At 35.5% G+C, this 12,442-nt stretch overlaps 1 protein-coding gene across 1 annotated transcript in view; it reads right to left on the reverse strand.

Annotated features, from left to right (window-relative positions):
- The window catches only part of IL1RAPL1 (interleukin 1 receptor accessory protein like 1), a 1,343,461-nt gene that overhangs the window by 42,011 nt on the left and 1,289,008 nt on the right, over positions 1–12,442 (reverse strand). The window contains exon 9 of the mRNA XM_063444288.1: positions 1,439–1,582. Within this exon, the coding sequence (XP_063300358.1) occupies positions 1,439–1,582 (144 nt within the window). The remainder of the gene's footprint in view (positions 1–1,438; positions 1,583–12,442) is intronic.

A 12,442-nucleotide genomic window follows, 5' to 3' on the forward strand; every position in this document is an offset into this window, starting at 1 on the left:
TTTATTCTTTATAAATAAAATATAATAGCTTCCTATAGCTTATTCATACAGGAATAAAAATGTTTTAAAAGGTTCATGTACCATCCCTTTAGAATAAAAAAGGTTAATATTTTATCATAGGATACATTTTTTTTTTTACTTTGATGTATACATTCAACTGGCTTTAATGTTTTTATATAAACATATATTCCCTAATGTAAACATACTTAAATAGCAAATCACTTGTGTATGAAGTTTGTGAATAATTACAGATTTAAATGTCGTTCATAGTTCACCAAATTGTAATGATATATTTATGCTTGCTTTTCTATTTCCCCTCTCTTTTTTTTTATTTTATTAAACTATATTGTAATTAATATATTATGCTGGCATAAACCAACACTTGAAAAACTGTACTACCAAGGAACAGCCAATCAGCAATACAAGGGTTACATGGACAAAAAAAAAAAGAATGGTAAGTTCTGTTATAAGTACTGAGGGGGTTAAAACTGCTATAAATACATTAATATGGTAAACATCATATCAGCTTTTTGGATATGTAAAGTAATACAAAATAAAATGAATGTGGACATACCCATAGTAGAGTTTTCCTTAAATTGTCAATATTGTTTTGAACAGTCATTAAAATCAATTTGGCAGACACTGTCAATTTATACAAGATGTCTACATATGGTAATACTAGTTTATAAAAGGGTAATTTTACATGCATAAACAATGGCATATCTTTCATCCTTTATATTTCATGTACTCCATGTTTTATGTTCCCCTATGAATTGTGCTCTAAGAACATGTAGGTAAAGTATAAGGAATCACAGAACAATCCAATTTTAATTCTCATTAATCATTTTGGTTGAAAAGCATAGCAATGTAGCAAGTAATAGAGCTGAAAAGTCACTTCATATATCACAAATTAAATATTTTAATTAAATCTGGAAGGCATACCACCAGGAGGTATATATTATTTCATAATGACCCTTTCAATGCATCACAAACTCATAATGGTGGAAAAAAGTCAGCACCATATAACTGTTCATTAAAGATCCATATGTCTACAAATGACATCTCCCTAAAGAGGTCTATAAATTGTAACGCTAACCCATAAATTCGTAGTCCCATAATATCTACAGTCTTGCCAAAATCTCTCTCCAACTGCCATTTCTATTACAGTATTCATTGCACTTCCTTTTCTGTAATTTAAATCAAAAGGCGTTATATTCAAGTGAATAACCTAGGACGTCAATAATGGGTTCCAGGGACATTCAGGAAATTCTGTAAAGAACATTTTGAGATAATAGTAACTATGTTTAATATTCTCCTATGATATTCCATGATATTACGGGAGTCAAAAGAGAAGTTAGACATTACCAACATCTGGTTTTCCAAACTGATGTAAGGAGAGCTTTGAAATGCTCCAATTTTCTAAACAGTTAAGTCTTACCTGCATCGAGTTCCTCTGTTCCAAAGTGATTTCTGTAGAACAGCATAAGTTCAATCTTATAACATTTGTAGATGGTGACAAGACAAACAAGCAACAATAGAATAGCCCCAAGGCCTCCAGCAAGTTCAACAGTGTACATAAGCTCTGTAAAACAATGAAAACATTTTGAAAATATTACTATGGATTATTTGACAAATAATCCTAACATTTCTTAAATTCTTCATTCTTCATTGAAAAATGTATAAAGTAGATCTCTAGAACTGTGAAAAATTATTGTGGTACATGCGAATGTTTTAAATAGTAATTACTAAATTGTCGATGGCATGGACAATAGACGTAGTTTGGAGTACTGATATCTATACATTTTATTTATTTTTTTCTTATTTTTTCTCCCTCAATATTTATAAACTAAGCATGTGTTGAAGTAATGAAACCCCCATTGCCTGGTTGTAGTCTACACAATGTGTAAAGCACTTCTTGATGTATAAATGACCAATATATTATTCTCTTCTTAATGCTGACATGATTGCAGTTAATAATATATTCCCTTTGATATTTCCATTTTTTTATCTTTTGAATATTTAGATTTTAACTGTATCTCACATAAATGAGTTAATATGCTGTCTTTTCAATGTTAATAACAAATAATACTACCAACAATATAAATATATTGTGAGCTCTAAACACCAATAAAACTTACACATTATATAGCTTCTGGCATAAATAATTATTTTTGCATTCTAAAGTTTTTAGAGTTTTTGCAAAAAATAAAATTGTGTCACAGCATGCTACCCTTGCCTCCTGGTTTGAGCCTACCCAATTCGAAAATAATTATTTCTTGCTGATTATATACAGCATAGCCTGCAGTACTAATACAGTTCTGCGTGTCATCAGGAAGCACAGCAAAGCTTTTTAGGAGACATAGTTCAACTAACAGCTTTCATTAGTAGAAGGCTGATAAACTGTAAGCCATTGAAACCCCTGTTCTCAGCAGAACTCAGACTGAACACAGAGATCTGTGATTTCTGCTAATCACCCCTGCCCATATGCTTTAACATGTGAACTGCTAAGTTTAATATGTTCAAACATGTAGACCAGAATGTGAAGCCCATGAATGGCCAAGGTAATTTGTGGAAGAGGCAACACTGAAGACTAACATTGTAATAAATCTGAGTCTTTAAAGTATCTGTTTTATATTTTATTATTCTGGATTGGTTGTTGTATTTTAGTGTTATTTTTTTAAATGCATTATCTGTGCCAGACATTAAAAAGAAGCATGAGTCAATTGCATTGTGGCATGCCCCTTAAAAATTAACATTTTATAAGGCATTGGTTATGCTCTCTTTTTTACATTATCTATTGCTTCATAGAAATACACTATGGCAGTAGCTAAAACCCAATAGCATCTCTCCGGGGAAGCAGTCTTAACCAAAATGTTGTATAATTTTAAATATTGACTTGTTATGTATTTATTTATTTTAGAATTAGAATGTATATTGTATATTTTCTTCAAGAAACAAAAACATGTTTTATAGTTTCGTAAGGTTGCACTGATCATTTTTTTAAAGTTTGAAATAACAGCCATGCTATTTCAATCTTGGAAGTGATTTAAAGTATCTCCCAAATAACAGCATATACAAAATGCAATTTAAGAATGTCTATGAGTTGTGTTTAAATGATGTGCTTTCTGATCATGATGTTTTGGCATTCTGTTCCACAATATGGCCCTCGAATGACAAATGATAATAGTACAATTTAGCTGAAAACTATTTCAACAGCCTTGTTTTTCTATTATAGTGTCTTTAAATAAATGACATAAATAAATAAAATGTTATTTTTTTATTACATTTCTAATATTTTATACTATAAAAATATTACTTACTATTGTCTTGTTTTACCCCAGAATAGTTTATCTTCTTTGAGTTCAAAATAATATTTACTGTCAGGGTTATTTACCTGTGTGAATTCAAAGAACTTGAAAAAAAATTACTAGAAAAAGAAATTAGCTAATAGGTTCTAGGAAAGCGCCTGGTTGGCAAAACGCGTGCATCAGGGGTTCAGCTATTGCTAAACTTTTTGCTGGAGCTATAGTTGAAATAATAGTGCTCTTTATTTTTGCTACTTTTTCCGTTTCTTTATTTTAACTACATTTTTTTTTATACAGGCAAGTTCATAATTTATACATTACTGAATACAGTTTAGGGAATCCTAGTGACATTAGAGTTGCTGTTTTCAGTATTTGGTGATAGGTGCCCTTGAAGGAAATGTTATGGCAAAATAGTTTTAGCAACAGTTATACCCTTGATAGTTAATGCATTTCCTGTACCTCTTTAGACTATCACAGATTGCTGCAGGTATCCAAGTCTTTTTTCTTTACACCTCTGTCAGAGATGATTAGTCCTCTTAAGTCGTTTGAACAGACATGTGATTCTTTGTCATAGGTCTAAATGCTTTCTAGTGACATTTAAGATAATTTTATCAATCTTGATCTTATTCCTCATATGAATTATATGTAAAGTGCCTATCTTTTACTAGGCTATATTAGTTTGTTATGTATTGGGTTTACAGTTACTCTTACAATATTTTATTGATATGTTATTAATAATCAAGTTGTTTGTGATAATTTATATTAAATTAAATAAAAGTTATATTTTTTACACATCTAAGTCAAGGAAAATATTTTTTTTTTTATTGTAGAATTCTCAACTCACTTGTTGGTACTTGATAATTCCTGATTTAGCAAATAAACCCCCTTGAGGAAGGCCCTTTTCTATAAAAGGAAAGATTGGTTCTGAAAATGATGAAGTGTTTACAGAAAATGTACATTTCTGTCACAAACATGAAAAATGTCTAAATAGTTTTATGAAGCACAAATAATTGAAATTGATCCAAAAAAACTACATACTTTTTCTACTTTTTCAAATTTTGGTATGGGATTGTCGATAATCCAGACGTTCTTGTTTTTTACAGCCTGTTTATCATTTCATACAGTTGCACATCTGCTTGTTAGTGGCAGGAGACTTACACAGACATACAATTCATTAACTAATAGGTTGCTTGTTGAAATCTGTGCAGCATTTGCTCTTTTGTTATAAAATGAAACAAATAATCTAACTATAAGAGTATTAAATTAAAATGTTTTGCATATATTTTGCAGTTAATGTCTTGGCATATATTTACTGCACAGTCTGGACGTTTTAATTAATGAGAAAGACAATGCTGAATTTTGTTTCTCTTTGAATGAAAATGTATCTGTTAACACTACTGGGGTTATTCACTAAAGACTTGTTTTATTTCCAAATGGACAAAATCTGGTAAAAATTTGCGAATTCCAAACATATTGACAATTTCAGTTGATTCTAAATTTGAGGTTAACTATTAACATACCGGTAGTTAAAACAAACTGCCTGTATATTTGTACAAGGAAGGTTGTTTACCTCCCCATGGCCCCACACACCATTCCGCAAGTGATGGCATGTCTGCTAAACTACCAGCAGCCAAAGACGGCTAACTGTAATAAAACACTTGGTGAAACTAAGAGAGTTTCACTCATATATATATATATATATATATAAAGGTAAGAAACAGGAGCACTCGCTTGGATTTTTCAAATGTATATTAACCGTTTAACCACAAATCAACATCAACGTTTCGACCCTTCAGGGTCTTTATCATCTTGATAAAGACCCTGAAGGGTCGAAACGTTGATGTTGATTTGTGGTTAAACGGTTAATATACATTTGAATAATTCCAAGCGAGTGCTCCTGTTTCTTACCTTCATATCTACTGGCCTGGAGGCACCCTGGTAATATATATTTTTTTTTTTTAAATCTTTCTTTTATTATGGCATATACGTCATGGGATACATAAGAGAAAGAGGAGGCATTGAGGGATAACATGAAACAATAGTATCAATATGGTGTGCAATGCACCTCAAAGAAAGATTGCCATGGTTTTTTTTTTTTTTTGTTGTGAAACATTCAAATAAACAAAGTGGTACAAGCTTGGATAAAATAAAAAAAAAAGAAAGACAAAAGTAATCAAAATCAGAGTGAATAAGTAGCATTAGCGCGCCACAATAGCGTCTTGAGGGTACACTGGTATACATTTGCATTAGTTATTCTGTAAAAGTAGGGTAAGTAAAGTCAAAGCAAACACACTATGTAATGCTAAGCAAAGGGAAGAACAGTGTTATGTAGATTAGATTTGTAACGTTTCAAGATTATGGCATAGCCTTTCTGAGAAGGACAAACATGCATGCTTATGCCGAGATCAAAACAGCGTATATTCTTGTTATAAGTAAAGATTCGCGTCTTACTGCTATTGTGATGAGTCACGAGTGGGACGACAAGCTTAAATTATTTAAACATAGAAGGGTTTCCCCTCGCTTAGAGGTGAGCAGGCACAGGTAGACAATGCTTGACTAGTTGGGCTGTACACATGAGACATATGAGCAAAATTGTACACTGTTTGCCAAGTTTCCAAGAGTGGCCCTTTTATGGGGCTAAGCTAGCTAAATGAGCATATCAGTACATCAGAGCTCAGTGTAAACTGTACAAACCAAAAGTAAAATCAAAGTTAACGGTTGTAAGGCATAAAACATTGCTTTAGCTGAAATCTGTTAACTAATAACTAACTGCAAAAATGGCTTAGGTAGAGAGAGTCAGTGGGGTATTACAACACTGTTCTGCTGCTCTGGAGCCCCCTCCGGTGCGTGGATTAATCAGTGCTCACCCGATGCCTGCTCTACTGAGCTGCTGATGCTGTGTGTGAGTCTCTCGGTGTTGGAGTCATCCGTGTGGCAAGGTCAGTCTCCCTTCGGGGTTCTTTCTCCGGTGGGCCATGATTGAGCTCTTTGACCTGTCCTGCCCGTCGGTGAGCAGGCTTGTTGCGTTGCAGGAGGCTGTGGGGGGTTTCAAGTGCGGGGAGGCTTGTTGTTGATCAAGGTTCGCAGGATCTGCTGGGAGATAGGCAGGTCTGATGTACAGGCTGGTTCTGTCGTCTATTACCCGTGAGCAAGCTCGGGTGGTGGCTGCCGATCGTCCTGTGCTCAGCCCTGCGCACATGGTGTCCGCCATCTTGAACGCGGGTTTCAGGACTGCATGTCTGTGCTTCCACAGAGCCCCTGCATGAATGGGGTCCGGGAGAACCTCACTTAGTTTAGCGTAGTGTAGTGAGCTGACACATCCCTGGAGCAGGACACTGTGGTGCTCAGATGACGCTGGATGGATACCTCTGTGTGCAAGTTCCAGTCTGTGGGTACTTCGCACATGTGGCTGGCGTGCGGCGGCCATCTTAGGAGGGTGCTGCCGGTGAGTTTTCCCCAGCAGGATGATTGTTTGACGCCTAGCTTAGCGTGATAGGAGTTGCTGATGCTTATGTAGACCGGGATGACCCCCCCGGTCCAGAGGGGGGGAGGAGGCCGGACACCAACCGGAGACCCAGGAGAGCGGCCGTCTCTTCCTGGCTCAAGCTCCAACACGCCTCGGGCCTTCGTCGGGTTACTGTAGGTGCCAGATAGGGTCTTGAGGGGTATCACCTCGCACCCCAGGGTCTGGGGCTCAGTTTAGTCTCCGTTGCCGGTTCTTAGAGGGAGTTTACCTCCAGTTTGCGCCGATTTTCGGTCCTCCAAAGCGGGAGCTCAGACAGGCACGTCTGATCCCGTCGGCGGTCCGGCCCCGCCCCCCCTGGTAATATATTTTTATATCATATATATTTTTTGGGGGTTGAGTGCCAGAGTCTGGTCTGTTATATATATATATATATATATATATATATATATATATAAAATACAGAATCCAGCGCACTCGCTTATTAACTAAACAATGCTTTTTAAATCTTAGAGATTGTAATAGTTTTATTTAAAAACACCTCACCTAGGCAAAAAATGATGGGGGTTTAGTTACATTATATGATCATACATACATGATCATACATTTCTTTTATATATATATATATATATATATATATATATATATATATATATAAAACCAAGAGGTCTGCACTAACCTGAACATGAATACATTATAAATGTGCTCTGGGGCCGATTCACACAACATACAAGATCCAACACACTCACTCATTCACTAAAAAGCTATTTCATTCAAAGCTAAAAAATTTAATCGTTTTTTGTTAGGGGTTCTTTTTTTTAAACAACTCACCTAGGCAAAAATAATGGGTGTTTAGTTACAGTATATGACGATAGATTGTATAAGTCTACCATTGTGTAAACAAGCTATAGGTTGCTAGGATCACCTGCCAAGAATGGGGTGTATTGGTGTATTGACAGGCATATACAATGCATGATCATATACTGTAACTAAACCTCCATTATTTTTGCATAGGTGAGGTGTTTTTAAATAATAATAAAAAAAAAAATGATTACATTCTGTGAGCTTTGAAATAAATTTCTGTTTGATGAATAAGTGAGTGAGCTGGATTATATATATATATATATATATATATTTTTTTTAAACTAGCATTAGTTTTAATGGCCTTCCCTCTCTGAACGTCATTTTAAGGTGGGTGGGCAGTGGCAATTGCATGCCCACCCCAGTATATTTATGTAGAGTCTCCATCTACTGCCCATGAGTGGAGCTAGGCGGGGACATGAGTTTTCTTACTGTTATTAATTTTAGAGATCACTCCGCTGTCAATGGGTGTGCTGGGGAGCATTAATGAGTCAGTTTTATAGCCAGGTGCCAAGGACCGGGCTATAACAATGATTGAAAATAAGCTAATACAGAGGCACCTAATTACATAATTACATGATAAAGAGATGCAGATTTCTTTTTTAAATAGATTTCTCACACCCCACAAATATATACATATTTAATATAGAGAGAAGAAAATATAATACTGAAATGCAAAACCCTAGAAGTAACAGTTCCCCTTTAACCCCTTAAGGACACATGACATGTGTGACATGTCATGATTCCCTTTTATTCCAGAAGTTTGGTCCTTAAGGGGTTAAACGTGTTTTTGTTAACTGTGTTTCTTTCAAAAATAAAACTGTTTCTAAAATGTGCTTCAAACACACCATGTTTTTTTTTTCTCCTATTGCCTGCTGTGCATAGCATTTCATCTTTTACAATGTAAAATATAGAAAGCCTATTAGAAGTTATTTATTTTTGTAATACTTTTTGCTTTGAAGACAAAAAAGCAAAATAAAACCAACAGCCTTGCATTATTGTTCTTATCATTATCATCATTGGTAAAATATAGCCTCATGCTGACAACATATCTAATTGTAGATTTTCCAAGCAACATCCCATTTTGTTTCAAGAAAGTTATTTAATCTATTCTGAAGTTACAGACAAAGGTTTTAAAATTGCCAGAGTGATATATTATAACTATTTTTGGATGGGCTGCTGTTTTGTTTCGTTCTATGTTTAATAGAATTTGTTCTCATGCCTTAATAAAAAGTACTGCCTAGTGAATATTATGCTGCATTTGGTTTCATGGCAATTCACAATTGTTAATTTAAGTCCTTTATAAATAAAGTTAGCTTATATATATTTTTTTTGTTAAGAATATTTTTATTGGTCACTGTTCAGTAAGTTCACAGTTATACCGTTTTTTCCAGTTTACAGTTGAAGTCAGGCAGCCGCGCAGGGCTGGGTAGGCAAATAACATAAAGATGAACAAGGACTTATTATACATGTTAAACATTCAGATATATATGGGAGTGATGCCACATTTCAGTGAACCTTACCCTCAGGATTATAACAGAATGTACGTGTCCGTATGTCTGTCCAGCTAATTCCCTAACCACTTAGTTAGCCTGTGGTAAGAATGACCCTTGCTGCTCCGTTGGCTTGGGTACTCAACCAAATGGGAATTGGAGTGCTAGGATAAAAGGGCCTTCTCTGTTCCACCCCCGCTGGGGAGTGCTTATGGCCAGCGACCCAAGATCCCTCATTCTGCTGGGCCATCATTCCTGTATGTCAGCAGGGCCTGAAAGTCAGCATGGTATGCGACCGTCAGCCAATGAGTCCAGATGTCTGCGTAAGTTTGGGTATGTCCTTGGGCCATGAATGTCAGTTCTTCAAGTGGTCTCAGATCTTCCATTTTATCGAACCACAATGTCAGCGGAGGGGGTGTTTCTTTTTTCCAGTAGAGGGTGACTACTTGTTTAGCCATGTTTAAGATTCAGATGGACATTGATTTTTGTTTCTAGCTGTTGGGGTGGTGGTGTGGTGTAGAAGAAAAAGGACTGGGTGGAAAGGTGGGGTTTTGTCTGAGAATTTATGAAGGATGGTGTTGATCACCGACCAGATGGAACTAATTTTAGGGCAGTCCCACCAGATGTGCAGGAAAGTGCCTTGTGCAGTTTGGCAACACCAGCAGTTCCCGTCCAGAGCAGGATCAATGCTCCGGAAGAGGTGAAGTGTTCTGTACCAGAGTGTGAGGACTGTTTTCTCGGTTTTGCTAGCTAGCACGCAGTGGTGTACCAGATCACAGATCTTCCTCCATTGGTTCACTGTAAAGGTTTCCCCCAGGGCAACCTCCCATTTCTCCATGTAACCAGGAGCTGGGATGTTCAAGCGTGTGTGAAGTAAGGCATACAGTAAGGAATACATAAATAATTTACTCTAATGTATATCAAACAATTGCAAACACAGGTTTAACAAAAAAAATACAGTCTGTGTTAAATATATGTGTGGCACAATTATTGGCACCCTTTAGTCAATACTTTACACTACCTCCCTTTGCCAAGATAACAGCTCTGAGTCTCCCTATAATGCCTGATGAGATTTGAGAAGACATTGCAAAGGATCTGAGACCTTTCATCCATACAAAACCTCTCCAGATCCTTCACATTTTAAGCTCAACGCTGATGAATTGTCCTCTTCAGTTCACAAAATAGGTTTTCTTTGTTTGACGTATGTGTGGCACAATTATTGGCACACCTATAAATTCATATGAGAAAAATATATTTTAAGTATATGCCCATTGATATGTAATTGTTTTTCTACACCTGGGTGACTAGGAACAGGAAATTATTTAACATGACTTCCTGTTTTACAGGGGTATAGATATAAGGTAAACACATAGGCTGCAATTGGTAACCACAAGGAGTACAGCTTGTCATATGCATCAAAAGGTTGTTGAGCTTCACAAAATCAGAAGTGGCTATAAGAAAATAGCAAAAGCATTAAAAGTGCCCATTTCCACCACTGGAAATGTTATAAATCAACCTGAAGTAGGAAATGTGTCTATGTCTGCATGCACTGTGAAAAGGATGGTTGAAGTGGCCCAAAAAAAAAAATCCAAGGTTCACAGATAGAGGATTGAAGTCAATTGCAGTCACCTGCATCACAATAAGTTGTTTAAAAGGGTTTCAAGAAAAACACTGGTACCCTCATCCAAAAACAAAGTTAAAGTTATACTATTTGCCAGACACTACAAGAACTTCAAATGGGATCAAGTTCTATGGTCAGTTGAAACCAAAATAGAGCTTCTTGAGGTGAGTTTGGTGCACACCAAGAGGTAGCCACAGGAAAAGTACCTCATGCCCATATTTAAATCTGATGAGATTCTGTATGACAGAGTGATCTCCGATTTTTTTTTCCCATGTATTCTACGATCTCATCAGGCATTATAGGAGAAGACAAAGAGCTGTCGTTTTGGCAAAGGGAGGTAGTGCAAAGTATTGACTAACAGGGTGCCAATAATTGTGCCACACATATATTTAACACATTTTTTATTGTTTTGTTAAACCTGTGTTGTATTTGAAATTGATTGGTATTCATAAGAGCAAAGTATTTTTGTGTACTTTTGATCAAAAGCTCAAAAGATTAACAAAAAATACACTTTTTTCACAGCCTTCTTTTTTATCAAGGGTGCCAGTATTGTTTGAGGGCACTGTATAGTGGCTGTCATTCATTGGCTGTATGTAAGATAACATGCCTTGTATATTTAATTTCCTAATTAAAATATTTGACTGAATTGAAAGTATTGTCTCTTACAAAAAGACCAGCTATTTTCACATGCTAGATGATACTACAATTGTATTACAATGTGTAATGCAGTAGATATATTTGTAATTAAATGTATTGACCGAAATATGTATATATAGGAGAGGATGATTGCATTAAATATGAGTTGAAATCATGAATACATTTAAATCATGGGTAATGTATTTCACAAATATCTAGGGCAACAAGACCACTGAATTTAGGGATAATGACTAGTATTATTCCCAAAAACACATGAATAAAACTCTTTAAATGGTTATATTTAAGCTCTCAGCAGAGACTTAGTTGCAGTGCAATAACAATGGTCCTCAGGTAGCACAATTGTCGATTAAGGAAAAAAAAATATTGATTTAAACTACAGCACTAGATTGTTTTCTGAATAAATTGCTTCAATTTAAACCAGATTTGCAGAAGTCAATTTGACCAATGGTTACACTATTTCCTTATCAGTATGATTTTCTCTGGCATTGTGGTTAAAGGAACAGCTAATTAAAATAAAGTGCATGCACCTTCTCAAAATATTGAGCGATATGATCAGTAATAAATGTGTTTCTTTTACACTAATCCAACTTTAATTATCTGGTGCACTTCGGGGTTCTATCTCTGATCTGCACCTGGCTTCAAATTGTTATAAACTTTCTCTACAGTGTAACGTGTGCAAGTTACTTTTCAGTAAATGCTGACGTACAAGGATACACAGAAAGGAACGCTAAAAATAAAGATTCTGTGGAATGCGTGACGTCTGGGAACATGCCACTATTCACTGACTGATTTGATTCTCAGGATGAAAATAAATTGATATTTTGCAAGAAATACAACATATGAACTTCAGAAATAAGAATTTAAAAAGTGTACAAATTTGGTTTTAACACTATAGTATAACTATAATGTATTAATCAGGATATAAAATTTGTTAGAAAATTGGACATACATTCGAGTCCGCATTGTGCCTGAAGAATTTAACTTGATAGCATGTTTTTTTACCTGTTCCTGTCAAAATGTTAACATGCCCTTTCCTGGAATA

This window comes from Pelobates fuscus, chromosome 1 (genome assembly GCF_036172605.1).
Source record: "Pelobates fuscus isolate aPelFus1 chromosome 1, aPelFus1.pri, whole genome shotgun sequence".
NCBI lineage: Eukaryota > Metazoa > Chordata > Amphibia > Anura > Pelobatidae > Pelobates > Pelobates fuscus.